The sequence below is a fragment of the Eptatretus burgeri genome, chromosome 18 (assembly GCF_056783735.1).
Source record: "Eptatretus burgeri isolate ZD-2024b chromosome 18, Ebu_testis_v1, whole genome shotgun sequence".
Classification (NCBI taxonomy): domain Eukaryota; kingdom Metazoa; phylum Chordata; class Myxini; order Myxiniformes; family Myxinidae; genus Eptatretus; species Eptatretus burgeri.
Window position 1 is genome coordinate 37,975,509 of NC_140978.1, and position 18,231 is coordinate 37,993,739.

Below are 18,231 nucleotides of genomic sequence, written 5' to 3' on the forward strand. Positions count from 1 at the left end.
CACCACATAAAACAAGTCCTGGTGAGGGTCTGCAATCTCCGATTGTTCTATTGCTTGTTTAACTCGCAGTTCAAGCTGCACCCCCCTCTGTTGGAGGATATGATGCACCATGGCACAGTCCAAGCTCCGCTCCTCTCCCAATTGAGGGGGTCGCTGACTTTTTTTTGTTGATTGATGTTTTCATTTGGGAACAGCTTTGTGAATTTTTTTTTTCCTCCCTCTGGAATTGTGACCTTGTATCAGTTTGCCAAATTTCAATTTTCTACCCACCTTCAACCAAGTAAACAATTGTGTTTGTGTTTGTGAGTGAGTGAATGGTAATAGAGAGCTTTTTATATACCATATATAAAACAGCCAAGTTTCTCCGTCCATAGCGCTTTATTCCAAAGAGTTTCTGCTGTTGTAGAATAATATAAATGGTACCGTTGGAAAGCTTGATCATCGATTTACTTGGAACAAAAATTCATTCCTTTAATCACAAACTCGTCTGTTTTAAAAGCCTGTGTTTCCGGGATTGAAGAATAAGTGGGATCTCCAAGTTTTAATATAGCTTTCATGTTCCCTTGACAAGGACACGGTGGAGCACACAAAAATAAGTATCGTAGCAATACTTCTCAGAAAATTTTAAAATATTCTGATATATTTGGAACATTATAAAAAGATGTCTATTGTTACGAATTCGCGCCCGGCCGCTTTCCACTAATAGTAGCCGCTCGCCCACCGGACGGACAATTCAGTCGTGACCTTCCAGAGCAACGCCCGAACCCTGTCACGGGTGGGTCTTCAACCCCACCACAGCCTAGCCAATTTTCTACCTGTGCAGAATAGGGTCAATCGCCGAATCTCGATATACCTAAGTACCCGTGCGGGTAGCCTACCGGGAGACCGTACCTCGGCGCAGGTTGGCTTGGACGCGAACCGCTCAAGCGGTCCATTCCGTTCTTCAGTGATAACCGAGCGGGTATTATCGCCCGACCTCGCCGGATCCGATTCTATTTACCGGGTATTTAACAACCCCAACTCTTATTCCGAGATGCAAGATGGCATTTCAATGTGGTGAAGGAGCACGCAACGAACGGGGTACATTCACACAAACACATTTATTTTACACATGCACATATACAGTCAATCATGCAGGTATGGAAGCAAATAAAGCGAAAGCACTACGACCGACTATTATTTATATTTTACAGGCACTTAAACAGGTTTTACTTATGGAGACTCGGCGCCACATCATTCACACAAAAGAAAAGAAAAGGCCACCCCCAAAGACTAGGGCGCCAGACAGGGTCCGTGGAGCCTGGATGACCGAACGGACCCCACAAGACCGTTGCAGGTTACCTGCACCCTCGTGGTGCGATGGTGGGCGAGCTCTCTCCGGCGCTCTCCACACGGATGCGCAGGCTTGCGCGACAGAGCTGCAAAGCGGCGCCTCCCTTCAGGTCACGCAAGGACTCCCCACTGACTGCGAGCTCGGACGACTCGACCCAAACCCAAGACTCTCCGAAGACCAAGCCGACGAAGAAGAAGCCCCCCACACCACCAAAAACCACCAAGAAGAAGAAGACAAAACAAAGTCCCCGATGAAAAACACACACGAAGGAGAAGAAGGCCCCGAGCTGCCGTCCTTCGCGGCCTTATATCCCCCCCCCCATTCCAACGCCTTTCCCCTCCCCTTTTTTTTCGCACCGCCCCCCTTCCAGCTCCTGCAGGAAGCTTCCAGAAAATGGGCGTGCCCTCTCGCCCCCCTCCCCGCACGCCTCACGGGGTGCCGAGAGAATCTTTCTTGGCACAGGTCCAGGGAGATTCATTCCCCCAAAATCAGGCCCCCACCTTTTATCACCTTTGACCTCTGGCTCAAATCTCAGCTCCCCCATGCCAAAGCACGGGAAAAGCAGGAGGGAGAATCCGCGCGCCATCGGTAGAGAGTTGTGGTATGGTTTGTGGAGAAGGGGATCGGCAGTTGGCGTAGCGGGGAAGGTGGTTCGGTGGTTGATGAGGTTTGAGGCGATTGAAATGTGGTTGTTGGTCCAAAATAACGATAGAAAAAGAAAAACGGCTATCTCAAAGGATCACAGCCCATTAAACAACGGTGGGGAAATCTAACTGAACACAGACTTATCGATCTAACTGAACTACGGACCTTTATGGTGTCGTGCGAATTTCCACAGCTGTAACAATATGGAAGGAGCACAAAACAACCATAGACAACAAGAATTATTTTGATGTACCCCAATCTACAAAGCTTCAATGATTATTATTATTATTATTATTATTATTATTATTATTATTATTCTTGCGTATGGCAGCTTGGCTGCCGGGCAGCTATCATTTTGTTGGGGTGTGACAGTGCCGCTGATGCTGTGCCCCTCCACCAGTACAATGGTACTCGCTTCGCCGACCTCGGAAGGATGATAGGCTGAGTCAACCCCACATGGTGTTAATTCAGTGGCCAACAGGGTTTGAAATCAGGACCCAAAGATCCCAAGCCACCACCCTAACCACAAAGCCGACACCAAGCTTAGTGTCGGTGCTGCCGAGGGTTATACTGGGTGGTTTGCCTTTGCCTTCCCAGGCATTAATTTTACATCCTCATTGACATTCACAGACAGACCTGCAATATGCTTGTGTACCTACAGCTGGGTGGAGGTACAACATGCTGTCTTTTGATTAAACCAGTCAGCAAAGCGACGGGGGCACGTCTATTTGTAGTAATAATAATAATCTATATATTAATACTGAAGGACCAATTTTGTGCTCCTCCTAGCGGTCGCGTCACGTTTTTCAAGATACTGTGACCTGGACTGAAAGAAACATGGTACCTGTAAGAGTGCATCGCACATAGTGGCAATTGTCAAACTTCAACTCTGAAGCAGAATAAACACTTTTCGTTTTACATTCGTTTACATGGCGACGTGTGACGTCACCGCTGAGAGGTGTAATTCCACTCCTCGAAAATAGCGTCTGCAATGTAAATCCCTCTTCTGCACATGCTGACTGCCTCAGAATGTGAATTTGACACAAAAAATGTAAGAAGAAACATTGTATCTTCTATATATTAATACTGAAAGACCAATTTTGTGCTTCTCCAAGCCGTCGCGTCACGTTTTTCTCGGGACTGTGACCTGGACTGAAAGAAACTTTGTACCTGTAAGAGTGCATTGCACATACTGGCAATAGTCAACCTTCAGCTCTGAAGCAGAATAAACACTTTTCGTTGAGACGGGGGCGAGGAGTGAAGAGGTGGGGGCCAAAGTAAGCAAATTTTTGGGCGGGGGTAAGCAAATTGAAAGCGGGAGATGGGGCAAATGGGGGGGGGGATGAGTGGGCGGGGGCTGGGGTGAATTGGGCGGAGTTGAGTGTGAGGGAGTGGACAGGGGGGCGGGGCCCGGGGGCAAGTGGGGCAGGGAATCAAGAGACGGGGGGCGGGGGTGAAGAGGCGGGGGCGGGGCCGGGTAATTACATTTTTGGGTGGGGGTAAGCAAATTGAAGGTGAGGGGTGGGAGGCGGGGGGGGATGGGGCAGGGGCGGGGGATGAGTAGGCGGGGGCAAGCACGCCCTGTCCAATCCATGTCCAATCCATATCCCTCGAGTGTGAGTGAGCTGGTGAGGGTGGTTGAATGAACGGAATCCGTCTGTGATGGGGTTTCGGCTAATAATAATAATTTCGCTTTATTGTTCTTTACACCTTTTGTTCTTTAATCTGGGCCATTTTTAATTTGTTTTCCTTGTAGCTTCCTGATGTTCCTGATCTGCAGAAAGCTGATGTGGAAGTAAGCTCCTCACCTCCCAGCATCCCCTCCATTGCCACAATCAGACACATTTTGCTGCTCCTTAGTTTCTGTACATTTTTTGTGCATAATGAGAGTTGCAAATATGTGATGTTTGCTTTCTATAATCTTAACCCCATGCTTTCTCCTTAGGCGATTTTACTTGCGATAATAAAGAAGCTGACCTATGATGAAGACTTCAACTTTGAGAATGAGGTGTGTTGATAACTGAAATCCCTCTTGGTGTTCTGTGCCTCTTCAGTTTCATGGCTTTTAGCAACAGATTGTGTTGTGGTGCACAGTTTCCATTAACGGGTTTATATCTGTCGGAGATGTTCAAAAACTTGTTGAATGATTGAATCATTTGGCAGTGGTTCTTTGTCATCATCTCTGCTAATGCTTGTTCATAAAGCATGTTGCCGATACACTGATACGCGCACACTCCTTCATTCTCTTGGTAACCGGTTTTCATTGTCTGCATGTTTTGTCACAGCATCTTGACTGCGATTTGCAGCAATTGTGCTTGTAATCGTCACCTCTGAAACTAGATGAGAAGCCTCTGCACTGGCTGTGGCTGGCTTAACTTTCATTCGGTAATGTTATCCAGTGTGACAACAGGAAAGTGTATCTGGATTAGATCAAAATTGCTGCAGTTATCCCACTTAAGTGAACAAGCTGAAAGAGGGTTCTCTCCTGAACAATAAAAACTCTTGCCACATTGTCGAAGCTCGGAAAAGATTGTGCACTTTGGGGGGTTGACCAAGTGCCGAGTGGACAAACACCTTTGAAAAATAACCTGTGTGAAGAATAAGAAACATATATATATGGTGGTGCAGAAGGAAAACACTTGTCACATTTCTGAAGGAGATTCAAGGGTTGAAATGAGTTTTCAAATCGATTGTAAATACTTTTACAGGAGGAAGGGGGTGTTTCTGGAGAAGAAAGCGTTTGTCAGAAATGGAGTAAAAGGGATCATAATCCCATTTTTTTTTTGTATACCTTGTCAAGGCTCGTGTGAGAGCGAACACACAACGCACAGCAAGGGGGCATGAGACGAGGGGGGAGGGAGTGGGAAGGACAAAACAGTGGGGAACAGAGACATTAGGAGATCTGTGGAAGGGAGAGGGATGGGATGGGGAACATGGGGAATAGAAGATGGACATTACAGCGACTTTCAGGAAGGAAAGCAGGGAATTTGAAGGTGGTGGGCTTGGGTGGATTATCGGGGGTAGAAAAGATCGAGGATTTGGATGGGGGATGATAAGAGGTGGTGGTGAACAGCTGTTTTGAAGGCCTGGAGGAAAGAATGGGAATGAATAGAGTGAGGGAGTTTATTCCAAAGGCGGGGAAAAAGAGGAATGAAAGAGTGAAGGTGAGCAGTGATTCGTGATTTTGGTAGTTTTACCAGAAGGGGGCTGTTGACGGACCTTGAGCGCCCTGTGGAAACGTGGTGGGACAAATCGCAGAGAGAGCATGGGGGCGGGGCTGGAGAGGAGACGGTAGAAGACAGAAAGACCACCAACCAACCTGCGGTGATTGAGTGAGAGGCCCAAAGACTCAGCCTCATTGCGGGAGATGCCAATGATCCGAAATGCCTTGGTTTCCACAGCGTGAAGCCGAGAAAGGTGGGAGACAGGAGCACCAGCCCAGAGTGAGAGCAGTACTCCATCAAGGTCAGGTCAGGTATGGGAGCATGTGCCAGAACAGCGCGTCGCTGCGTCCACTTTCCGCCGGTACTCCAGGGGCCTCCGTCTGGCCATCCCCCAGGCAGATGCCAGGCCCATCCCCATCTCCTTGAGATGATGGTCAACCTGCTGCAACCATGAGGCACGTGGTCGGCCCACTGGCCTCCTCCACTCATGAGACTCCCTCGCTGAGAGAATCTGGTGAGCAGGATCAGAGTCAGGAAAACGAGCCACATGTCCATACAGCCGCAGCTGACGCTCACGGACTATGCAGGTAACAAATCTCATCCGAGTCTCTCTCAGCAACCGCTCGTTGGACACAAAATCCGACCAGCGATAGCAAAGGATTCTCCGAAGAGACCTGGTACCAAAGGAATTAAGTCTCCGTCTCAGATCCTTGGTCAAAGTCCAAGTCTCGCACCCATAGAGCAAGACTGGAAGTACCAAGGACCTGAAGACTCGGACTTTCGTCCTCCCGCACAGGTACCGGCAGCGCCACACCCCATGATCCAGTGAATCCATGACTCCCCAGGCCCGACCCAGACGTCTATTGACCTCCGGCTCACAACCTGCGGAGACATGAATATCACTGCCAAGGTAAGTGAATCTATCCACGACCTCAACATCCTCACCACAAACAGACACAGACAGGACAGCAGCATCCAAGATGTCACCGAAAGCCTGGATCTTTGTTTTGACCCAAGAAATCCGTAATCCCAACGGCTCCGACTCCTCATTCAGCACCTCGAGGGCCCCCAAGAGGATGTCTAAAGTCTCCGCAAAGATGACTGCATCATCTGCAAAATCAAGGTCCGAGATCTTGACATTGCCAAACGATGCACCGCAACTTGATCTCTCCGACATCCTCCCAAAAATCCAGTCCATACAAGTGCTGAAAAGTGTGGGGGCAAGTACACATCCCTGACGAACTCCAGTAACAACTGGAAATAAGTCAGAGGCGGTACCACCACACTTCACAGCACTCTCAGTACCAGAGTAGAGTTCAGACATCAGATCGATCAGTTTCGGTGGCACCCCACGAAGACCAAGAATCCTCCAGAGGACATCCCGATTCACTGAATCGAACGCTTTACAGAGATCAACATAGGCTGCAAGCAGCCCCTGCCGAAACTCTCGTCTGCGTTCAGTGAGGACACGAAGAGCAAGGATACGGTCAATCGTTGACCTCTTTGGTGTAAAGCCTGACTGCTCTGGACGCTGGTGCTCAAGCAGATGGTGGCGAACCCTATCAAGAATTATCCGAGCAAAGACCTTGCCCGGCACTGAGAGCAGCGTCACCCCTCGGTAGTTGTTGCAGTCTTGGCGATCACCCTTCCCTTTCCAGAGAGGGACAACAAGGCCCCTCTTCCAGTCAGTTGGGATGATGCCTGTGTTCCAGGCAGAGCACAAAACTGCATGCAACGACGCAAGTGCAGCATTTCCACCAGCCTTGAGAAGTTCAGCATGGATGCCACAGATCCCTGGAGCTTTGCCCCGTTTCAACTGGTTCACCGCAGCCCGTGTTTCCACAAGCGATGGTGGACCACAGTTGATTCGAGGGTCAGCAACAGGGATTGTAACACCCTTGACGTCCAACTCGACAGCTGGGGGATCAGCCTGGTACAACCGCTCAAAGTAACCGGCCCAGCGGGCCTTCACTTCAGACTCCTCTGTCAAGAGCCTACCACTCTCTGCTCGAACTGCAGTGCTCCGAGGGATGGGCTTGGATGAACGTAATGCGCGAATTCCCCTGTAAGCGGGACGAGAATCACCTGTCCACAGGTGATGCTCTACCCCTCACAGATTCCTCGCACATAGGCCTCCTTGTCCACCCTCAGTGCACGTACAGTTTTACGCCTCAGCTCCCTGAACAGCTCAGCTCTGCCATTCAGCCTGGCCCTGCGACTCTGGTCAATGGTATCCAGTGTCCCTTGAGAGACAAAATTCTTCTTTGCCCTGCGGTGAACTCCAAGGCATCCACCGGCAACATCAAGGACGGTGGTCTTGAAGGTGCTCCACAACTCTTCAGGACCCCCAAAGCACCCAGACCCCCCAAGTGTCCACTCAGCCTGTTCGCAAACTCCTCAGCTACTCTCTCATCCCTGAGCTTGGCAACATCCAGCCTAGGCTGGGATGGTACCATTCTCCAGGATTTAAGGTGCAGCTTTAGAGTTGCTACAACAAGCCTGTGGTCAGTATTGAGGAACTGAGCACTCCGGTAGACCCTGCAGTTCTGGATCATCCTCCAACGACCGTCAATGAGGACATGGTCAATCTCCTTTGCCACACCGCCAGCGTTGGAATACCAAGTCCAGCGATGAGCTTGCGGGCGCTGAAACCATGAACCAGCCACCCTAAGTCCATGACTTCTTGCAAAGTCAAGGAACTTAGTGCTATTCTGGTTCATAGTTCCTGACCCATGGGGACCAACACACACCTCATAACCATCCCTATCAGTTCCAGTCGATGCATTGAAATCCCCCAAGACTAGAAGTGTATCTCGTCTGGGGCACTGATCAACCACAGACTCGAGTGTGGCGTAGAATGCATCCTTCACGGTAAGATCACTCGCCTCAGTCGGAGCATAAATAGAGACCAGGGAAATGACACCTAAGGAGTGACGAATCCTTAATCTCATAATACGCTCGTTGACCGGTGTTACCTCAATTATCATTGGGGTCAGCTTATTGGACACAGCTACAGCAACTCCTTGGGTATGGTAACCATCAGAGCGACCAGACCAATAGTAGGTGTAACCACCCACCATTATCTCGCCGCAATCCGGTCTCCGAACCTCAGAGAGAGCTGCAATCCCGATGTCCAAACGCTTGAGCTCAGATGATAACAGAGACAGGTGATCATCCTCTCTTAGGGATAGGACATTCCAGGCACCCACCCGAAGGGACCGCCTCAGGTTAACCCAAGGAGACCGCCGTCTGGTGGACGACACCTCAGCACCACTCCGACACACTCTCCCGCAATCTGACCCAGGGATGTTACCCCGTGGTTTCCCTCCTATCAAAGATTGGGGGTCCCGAAGGCTTTGCCCCAATCCCATCATCCGGTGAGCTGCCCTGCGAAGGGAAGCTGCACAGGAGGTACTCCCACGGAGTGGGTTTTCAGATTTTTTTGCGTTTTTGCGTTTTGCGGAATGAAGCGTTTTACGGTGGCTGGAGTGCAAATCCTGCCACCAACCTCCTAATAAGAAGTAACCCAACTGCAGGAGGACGTCCGCAGACACAGTTGGGCACTAGATATGGATGGCCGTTGGCTCACAAGGAGCTCCTCCGCCCTTTGACAGGTTTTGTTCAAGCTGCGGACAAAAGCTTTGTAAGTGGTCAGGAGCTCAGGTGGGCCAAAGAAGGACTTTGCACGACGGAGTATTCCCAGTCGGTGACTGGCTTTGGAGGCGAGGTTTGAAATGTGGCTTTCCCAGGAAAGGTCATGGCAGATAGTGAGACCCAGAAGCTTGAAAGAAAGGACTAATTCCAGAGGATTGTTGAGAAAGTGGATGGGGGGGGGGGGTTTCTAAACGGTTCTTTCGAAGAGACAGTGAGAGTGTGAGATTTGTCCGGAATGAAAGACATGTTCCACGTGTTGGACCAGTTTGTGATTTTATCCAGATCTGCAGTGAGCGAAGAAGCTGTTGCTTGCCGGTATGAGGGATGACCGATGGTACGGCAGAGGGTGGATTCATCAGCAAAGAGATATAGAGGATTTTCCAGAGTCAGAGAGATCATTGATGAAAACCAGAAAAAAAACAGGGCCAAGAACACTACCTTGAGGAACTCCAGCCTGGACAGGAAGAGGGGATGAAAGTACTCCATTTATGGCCACACGTTGACTGCGACAGTAGAGGAAGTCTGCGAGCCATGAGTGGAGATGGCCTTGAATACCATAGGAAGAGAGTTTGGTGAGCAGGGCAGGGTGCCAGACCATGTCAAAAGCACGTGATATGTCCAGGGATACGGCTCGGATTTCCTGTCTGGCATTGAGGACCTCCATCCATTGTTGGGAGAGCAGAAGCAGCATATCCAGGGTAGAGTGACCTGGTCTGAAACCAAATTGATGATTGGAAATCAAGCCATTGGAGAAGAGGAAGGATTTTAATGTCTGAAGCAATGATGGATTCCATAACCTTGCTGATGATTGGGAGAAGGCTGATTGGTCTGTAGTTGCACGGATCTGTTTTTGCACCTTTTTATGCAGGGCAGTGATGTTTGCTGATTTCCAAGCAGATGGCAGATGACCTTGTGCATGAAATGAGAGGGTGAATAGAACAGAGAGAGGGTGAGCAAGAGCAGAAGAGCAGGCTTTGAGGACATGTGGGCTGATGCCGTCTGGACCGGTTGCAGAATCTGAGTTGAGGTTTGACAGCAAGCTCTCCACCTTGTCAGGAGAAAAGGACACAGAGTCCAGGGACAGTTGGGTGCGAATGGGTAAGGTGGGTAGAGAAAGCGATGGGTTTTGGACACAAGATTTAGCTGCAAACACCGAGTTTAGGCATTCTGCTTTTTCACGTGCGGTATAGGCAGTGCGGACATTTGAGGTAAGGAGGGGATGGAGGGGGAACATACACCAGAAACAGATTTGATTTGAGGCCACCAGGATTTTGAGGGACAGAGGTTTGAGACTTCAGACTTGGGATTAGAAAGATGTTGTTTTCTGGCTCTCCTGAGGGTAGATACACACTTGTTCTGAGCTTTATGGAAGGAACTGAGATTGCTCTCAGTTGGGTTTTCTTTCCATGAGGGAAAGGCAAGTTGTTTCACAACAACTGCCTCACCACAGGCTTCAGTGAACCAAGGGCGGAAGGAAGGGTAGGACAACTGAAGACGAGAGGGGATAAATCTGTGCATGAGGGAGAGCAAGTTTCTTTGAAAGAATTCCCAGGATGAGTTGATGTTGGAGAATGTAGTGATAGGAGACCAGTCTATAGGTTTGAGGGCTGCTTGGAGACCCTGCCAGTCGGCTTGAGTGAAATGCCAGACTCGACGGCAGTGAGGTGGTTCTCTGATAATAGCCAGAGAGATATCCACTTTGACAAGGACGTGGTCAGAAGAACCGATTGGAGTGGAGGAAGATCAGCAGATATTGTCAGGGAAATTTGTCAAAATCAGATCCCGAAGAGATGGAGTCCCATGGGTTGAGATCCGGGTCGGGAAGTTGACCGATTGAGTCGCAGAAAGCTTTTGCTGAGGTGCCATGACAGGTGAGAGAGGTACCCACACAATGCCAACTGGCACAATGATAATTGAAGTCACCACATATGAGGAAGAGAGAGTTCAGATTAGAAGATAGAAGTTGGTCCATGTTTTTGGATAGTGAGGTGTAGATGGAGTCATCATTGTTAGGTGGACGGTACAGTACACATATAAACATGAGGTGGGAGTGGAGGGGAAGCCGTAGGCAGAGGTATTCCTGGGGGTGTGGGGGAGTGAGGGCAGTGCATGGAGTGAGGAATAGAGTCTTTGATGAAGAGAGCAACTCCTCCAACAGGACGAGGCTCATGTCTGTCAAACCGGAGGAGGGAGTAACCAGGGAGAGATACTTGGAAGTCAGACATATCTTGGGGGAGGAAAGTCTCTGTGAAGCAGATTGTCTGGTTTGTCAGTGGCAACCTGTATGGAAAGATCGGAAAGGTTTGAGCGAAGGCCCTGGATATTTGAGGTCCACACTTTTAATGAAGAGGTTGGGGAGGAAGCTTTGGGTGCAGGGGGTGGGGGGAGGGAAGGACAAGACAAGGGATGAGGGGGGGGGGAGGTGAGGAGGGTTGTTGAAAGAGTGTGGGGGATTGCAGAATAGCTTGGGGAAGGGGCCGAATTGAGGAGGAGAAAAGGCTCTGGTGCTGGGGTAGAGGGGGGGACAAGACAGTGGGAAGAAGGCAGTTGAGGATTTGAGGAGGTGGATTGAAGAGATTGATGAGAGAGGGCAGTGGAAGGACGCAGCTTTGTGGATGGGAGGGGGGTGGCGCAACTTTGAGAAGGATGAGTAAGGGGGATGAATGGTGGGAGAAAGGTGAGGGGGGGAGTTTTTGAGAGAGTTGAGAGGGAGGTTTGGAGGGAGAAGAGTGGGATGGTTGCTTTGAGAGTGAGGGGTGAGTTTGCACTGAAGTTGGAAAAAAGAATGATTGATGGAAAGCGAACATTCACAGCAAATTGGGGTTTTTAAAGGTTTTTGGTCAGAGGTGCGATTTAACACAATTCTTGATGGAAGCAATAAAGGCGAAGTCAGAGAATGGAGAGAAGAAACGCTGTAACAGTTGGATTTTTTTTAGGCAAGGTATGAAGGAGAGGTCGAATTGAGAGCAGTCTGTTTAAATAGCAGAAGAGTAGTGCATTATGATACAGTAAAGAGTACCACACGTGTGAAAGAGGAAGATGAAGCATTATAAGAGATCGTTTTTGTTATTATTATTGTTTGAGAGAGTTTTCAACAGATTAGGTCATGGAAGTGTTGTCGAAAAAATCGAGGAAGAAGAGATGAAGAAGAAGAATCGAGACTCTTGAGTGTGCAAAGAGAAAGGTAGCGGTTTTTTTGTATGTTTGTTTGTTTTTTTTGATTTAAGATAAGAAATAGAGTGATTAGTTGGGAAGGATGGGGGACGTTAGGAAAGTGGGGAAGATAGAAATTGAAGGTAATGGGGAGAAAAAAACAAATAAACACGATTGTACACCGAGGGGAACCGGTAGGCCTCAAGCACCTGGTAAAACAAGGTCGACAAAATCTCACAAAATAGCACGATTTTTGAAACAAAACCGAACTATGACACACAGTAACATGTCGCTGAGAAAATAAACAGTTAAAACGGGACAGATGATCGGAAACTTAACTTTGAGATCGTCAGCAGATAGCCCTGAAGGAGACCTGTCGACGCTCCAAACCCAGAACCGGAAGTATATGATTCTTTATATGGACGTGCATTCCCAACTATTATTTCTTCCACATGATGTTTTGATGAGCAAACTGTCTTCATGGGGATAAGTGGTTAAAAGTTTGTGTGGTCTGAGAGAGATGCAAGTCAAGTTGTCACTGTTACACACACACACAGACAAACAAGAGTTGGGAGCGGAGGGAAAGTTGCAGCAAGATGTGCTCTTGCTGCAGCACAAGATGTGCTCAGCAATGGGAGGTGTAAGATTAGTTCATGGACATTTCAAATCGTTCTTCATGTGAAGTGCAACTCCTAAAATGACACTGATTTGAGTCTCAATGGATATCGACTGTGAAAAGTATTGCAGTGTCAATGAGTCTATTCATATTGACCTCGTCGTGGTGGGAGGTGTTGATCTTGTGATGAACTGAAACGATCATTTACTGCGTTCAACGTCTCGCACACGTGGGAATCACAAGAAAGCACACGAGATCCTTAATCAAATTGAACGGGTTTTATTTCCCAACAAATATCAGGGGAAGATTGAATCTGACGGAGGGATACGACAGCGGAATTGGGGGAGGGTGCGGTAAATAGGGATACAATGAGAATAAAATCGATGGCGCCACACACCAGAGTTGTTCACTGATGGGGAAAGGGGACAAGAAGCAGGTGAGGCTGGTGGACAAGGAGGAAGCAAGTCTATGGAAAGGAGAGGTGAACAGGTGATGCACACGGGCATGAACATATGACGACCAGGCAAGCAGGAACGATGAAGCACACGTTGAGAGATGACGGACAGGCAAGCAGAACCATTGCTCTGCTGTCTGTGTCGATCTCCCTCCTTCGTGCCGAACAAACTCTCGTGAGACCCGCAGAACTTGGAGACCATCCAAAACTCCTCACCTCCGGGTGTAATGAAACTCCGCCCCTCAGGAGGCGATCAAAGCTCCTCCCCCTTTCTCCTTCCTTTCATCATGATATGCAACCTTTCACCCTTTTCACCTTCCTGAATGTTTGCCAAGGCCCCACTTTGGCGCTTCACCCAGGGACATCACAAGAAGTTGTACGTACAAGTTCCTTAACCTTAAACCATATTTAACTTTTACAACGCACCACCCAAATCTTCCTATTTCTCATGGTCACTTTTCAACAGTTGCGTCCATTATGCGAGGCTATTGCTACCGGTGACCAGTTTCACTTCTTGTCTGTCCAGTGTTAAATGAAGCTCGTAAAAAGTGTATGTAATGCCATCGTTGGGGAAAATCCCTCGGTGTTTCAAATGAATGAGCTGTTAAACGTAGGTAATGTTGGTCAGCTTGTTAATGTGGCAAAGTTTATTGGTAGCAGATTATCTCGTTTCTTATAAATAACTTGTTAATTTATTTACTGTCATCGAGAAACTTTGTATGCTGAGTCGTGCTCAAAGATTCATTTTATCTGGTGATCTGTATCCAGACGTCACTCGTTTTGAAGACGCTTGTATTCTATTCTCAGAGCTGTATACATGAGGGCTTCATTGAGGTTTTGATAATAGCGCTAATATTAATAATACAGATGGTAAACTATAACAGCACTCGGTGGAGCGCATACCGCCACCAGGCTGAACAGTTTGCATTTTGTATCCCACTGATGGGCTGTATCTGAATCCAGACATGAACCAAAATCTCATCGGCTTGTTATTGTCACCTACCCATCTCTTCTGCAAAGTTTTGTTATAATCCGTCGACAACTTTTTGAGATATCGTGCTTCACATGATGAAGTGAAGTATATATTTTTTTGGCCCGCCTCGATCAAGGGTGCAGAATCGCTTTAAAAATAAAAAATTGGATCCGGATCTTCTCCAAAATTGAATCGATTCGTTCTTGTCACACACCTTATAACTGGCCACCAAGTTTTTGTTTTTTTTATTTTATTTTATTTTATTTTATTTTTGTCCAAACCCATCCATAGCTTTTGTTTTTTTTGAGATACGCCACTCACAAACAAACAGACGGGTTAAAACAAAACCCTCTGTCCACTTTCGGTGGAGAAAACGACAGCTCGGGAAATTCTAGGGCTGCCCGGTCCTCTGCGCTTGCAGCGTCGCCATTTATCCGGATGCTGTGCAAGTTACAAACTGCTCCTTGAACAAGTTGACTTTGTTTTTGTCATGGACTAGGCAGAAGCTTTTTATTTTATCTCCATTGTTGAGAATTGTTCTCATGGTCGATGTCGCAAAGTCTAAAGCACAAGCCACTTACTTCCACCTGATTGTCTTAGAGCGTGTGCATACCTGTGGTGGCGGCAGGTGCATTTACTCAGCAAGTACGTACAGCGTGGTATGGATTTTCTTAATTTTTATTTTTATATTTTTTTTAGTAAAAATTTCTCCAGGACAAAGAGCTCTTTGTGTTCTACGGAGTAGTTCTAAGCGAGCGAGGTATTGCTATCACCCTACAAGAGGATTATTAGGTCGGCTCACTGACGTAATATAACCATTCAATGTCCTCAGGTCCGTCCGTCTGTCAATTTTTATTTTTCTATCTCCTCCTCAACATTTCGGCCGATTTAGTTCTAACTTGACACGATAATACCAATTGCTCTCCATAGATAGTTTGAGCCCTTTTTCGCATTTTCGCCTCGGGGTCAAGGTTACAGGGTCATCAAGTTCAAAATGACCGATTGGTCAAATGGCCTATAAGGAAGCATCAGATGGCTGTAATGCATAATGGGTTTCATAGGGATTATTAAGATTTTATTTGACCAACTAGTTTCTCTTTACCTCTGTCATCTGGCCCTGTTTATTGGGCAACACGAGGTCCGCTGACTTCAACACTGCTTCGCGTGGTTATTTTAAGTTCAATTTAAATTCTGTTTTCACTTTTCATAGTCGCTAAGGTTGATTTACACTCGGTTGCATCAAGCTTTGTGAAAATTGAATGTTTATATCCTCGGTCTGTGTGGAATGCATTGCAGCGAGGGGTAGCTTCCATGGGCTGCCATACATTTCCATGCTATATAACGAGGCTGTCTTAAGGTCTAGTTGATTTCTGCTTTCACTTTTGGGACCTTCTGGTGTAGCTACACGTTTAATGAAAATTTTCGTGCAAATCCGTGCAGAAACACACTTTTCATGAGGAACATGGATTCAATTCAAATAACCGTGAGACTGGAAGGGACATCACATGCTTTCCATTTGCTGCTTCACCTCGTAACCTGTCCTCATGAGGGACTGCTTATTCGTAGCGTCTGTGAGATTAATGTTTATATTTTAGATGATTTGGGGATGTGCTCTACAAGTACCTGAAATAATTCTGGTGAAAAACGGACGGTTTAAGGTTTTGTGAGGGCATTTCATCCCACGGCGAGCTGGCTGGTTACGTGACGCCGCGCAGATGTGCAGGCAGTGAGTGATTGAGTTTCTCGGTGGACCGGGGGTCCTTTTTAGTTGGGGTCCAGCTCTGTCCTGGATACAGCCATTAAATGCACACACTTAGAGTGTTTATTTCATGGCCATAAACATGGGTTTGAAAATTGTATAATGATGATGGGAATGATTCCTGGAATATGGAGATTTTTTTTCTTTGAGCGGCCTCATGTGTTTATTTTATACTAGTAGTAATGCCCGGCGTTGCTCGGGCAAGCAATAAAGCCTGGCGTTGCCCGGGCTTTCTTGCAAATTTCCTGAATAGCGGTTAGGGTTAGGGTTAGCTGTTGGGGTTAGGGTTAGCTGTTGGGGTTAGTGTTAGGGTAGCTAACCCTAACAGGTTGGCGTAGCGGAGGTAAACAGCACCCGGGGCAAAGTGGAAATTTGCGTCCCCCGTAGGCCTTAAGTTTGAGTGGATTTGAATGGAAAATCCCATAAGGGATATCGATTTATCGATTTATCGATTTTTTTTTTTTTTTTTTTTTTTTTCGAATATCGGAAGTGTTATGGAAAAAAATTATAGCCAATGACCTAAGTTGGACCAAAAGCCATAATCGTACCGAATTTGAATGGAATCCGTTGGAGTTTGTGAAAATGCATCAAAACGAATTTTGAGGGGCCTCTTAAGGAAGACAATAATATCATTAGTATATGTGCCAAATCTTGTTTCATTTCATGCAGTAACAAAAATCTGAAGGTGGAACAAAGAAAGGGGCGTGCCGAAATATTAATATAGATTCAATTTGAATTCTGTTTTCACTTTCCATAGTCGCTAAGGTTGATTAACACTCGATTGCATCAAGTTTTGTATCCGAGCTGACCTTCAAACCCGCTCAGGTGTATATTTAAATTGTGATTGCATTTGGTTGTTATGAAGGGTGAAAAGCGTAAACGCTGCTGTCCAGAATTTGCATTGGGTATGTCGTACGTTTGCGACGACCTCAATGGAGGGTCTTTGCTGCCTCCATGGAAATTACATGAATTTATTGGGGTTTTTTTCTGAATATATAACAAATTCCATCATGATCAGATCGGATGTTGTAATTCTGTTTTTGAAACCAGTCTTGTTTCATTTCAATGTTTTTGACTCGACTAGTTTGGCTTATAGGATGAACTTTAAAAATCGCATTGGACCACAATCTTCATGACTTTTGCATTTCCTTGCCGTGTCGTGATCTTACGGTGAGCGGGCAGGGTGAGGAAGAGGTGATGTTCCTGGATTACCGCAAGCAGTTGAAGCTTCTGCTGGATAAAGTGGCACAAGTTGCGCCGAATCTCCTGCTGCTCTCAGTACACCGAGTGGTCACCGGTACTCTTAGGTTTGTTTCCATGCCACAGCGAGCTTGAGCCATTGAATGATTGCCATTGCCTTTCTTTTGCCATTTAACCCCCCCCCCCCCAAAATAAAAAGAAAGGAAATATTATTTCTGAGGGATTTACATTGAAAACCTGACATTGTTAATGGTGTATGTGCTGCAGGGACTGGAAGGATTGTGCATTTGGTGAAGTTGAGCTCGCTTTGCGTTTGCTATACCTGTTAGGAGAGGCTCTCCCAGCAGGTCATTGCGGACATTTCTCTGGGGATGAAAGCAAAGCGTCGGTGCTGCAGGACATGGTGCGCACGGTACGTTTCTTGTCCCTCTGTAAACATCTCCCTCGTATGCACAGTTCTGAGGATGTACGTTACCTACAGCCAATGCTGTTGGTCAATCACGTTTGTATCCGACGGCACGTGCAGATCATTCACCTTTTTATTTGCATGAAAAAGCATCCATTCTTGCATAAAATCTTTGTTTTTGTTTAAATTGTTCGTTTTATTTATTAAATTTTTTTGACTGAATATTTTGTTCTCTTTCGGAAGGATCTATATTCCAAAATGTAGGCACTTTCAACTGGTTTATCTGCTCAGCAGGCAAATTTTGGGTCAACCATTTTGATTGAGTGGTCCAAACCCAGGACTATGTGGTGCCAAGTGGGAGTGGGGATGTTTTGGAGCTGTTACAAGCAGATGCTGAGGTCTGAACTTCAACTTCAGTGATGCTGCCATTTGTTTCTGACTATTTTTATTTGTACTATTATTATTTGGGCAACACAGAGATGGCTGAGGCATTGTATACATTCAAGTTTGGGATCGACAAGCTGTAGTCATTTGCCAATAGGCATGGGGATCTGCTTCGGATTATCCTGTGATCTCGGGTTTTTCCACTTTTTTTCACATGGAATCCTCACATCGTCCGTGACTACAAAGGATATTCACGCTTGTACTTGTGCAAACATACATATCCCACACAACAAAAACAGCCGCATATCGAGAGTTCTACATTCTTGGATGAGAGCCGAAGATTGATGGTGAAGTGGAACTCCTTCCATACATTCCGTGACTCACTTGGTCCGCAAATCAAAAGGAAATGGCAGAGCGATCCGTTATGTTTCAAGTGTACAGTGTTCCAACAAGACGTCTAACACTCCAATTGCACAAAGCCAAAAATTTA

General features: G+C 46.9%; 1 protein-coding gene across 12 annotated transcripts in view; it reads left to right on the forward strand.

The window, feature by feature from the left end:
* The window catches only part of XPOT (exportin for tRNA), a 46,358-nt gene that overhangs the window by 15,864 nt on the left and 12,263 nt on the right, over positions 1-18,231 (forward strand). For all 12 annotated transcript variants that reach the window (XR_015053375.1, XR_015053376.1, XM_085864593.1 and 9 more), the window contains 4 exons: positions 3,735-3,773; positions 3,924-3,986; positions 16,934-17,058; positions 17,219-17,363. Coding sequence is in view for 10 of the 12 variants with exons in the window: in XM_085864593.1 (XP_085720719.1) it covers positions 3,735-3,773; positions 3,924-3,986; positions 16,934-17,058; positions 17,219-17,363 (372 nt within the window). In the remaining 2 variants the exon portion in view is untranslated. The remainder of the gene's footprint in view (positions 1-3,734; positions 3,774-3,923; positions 3,987-16,933; positions 17,059-17,218; positions 17,364-18,231) is intronic.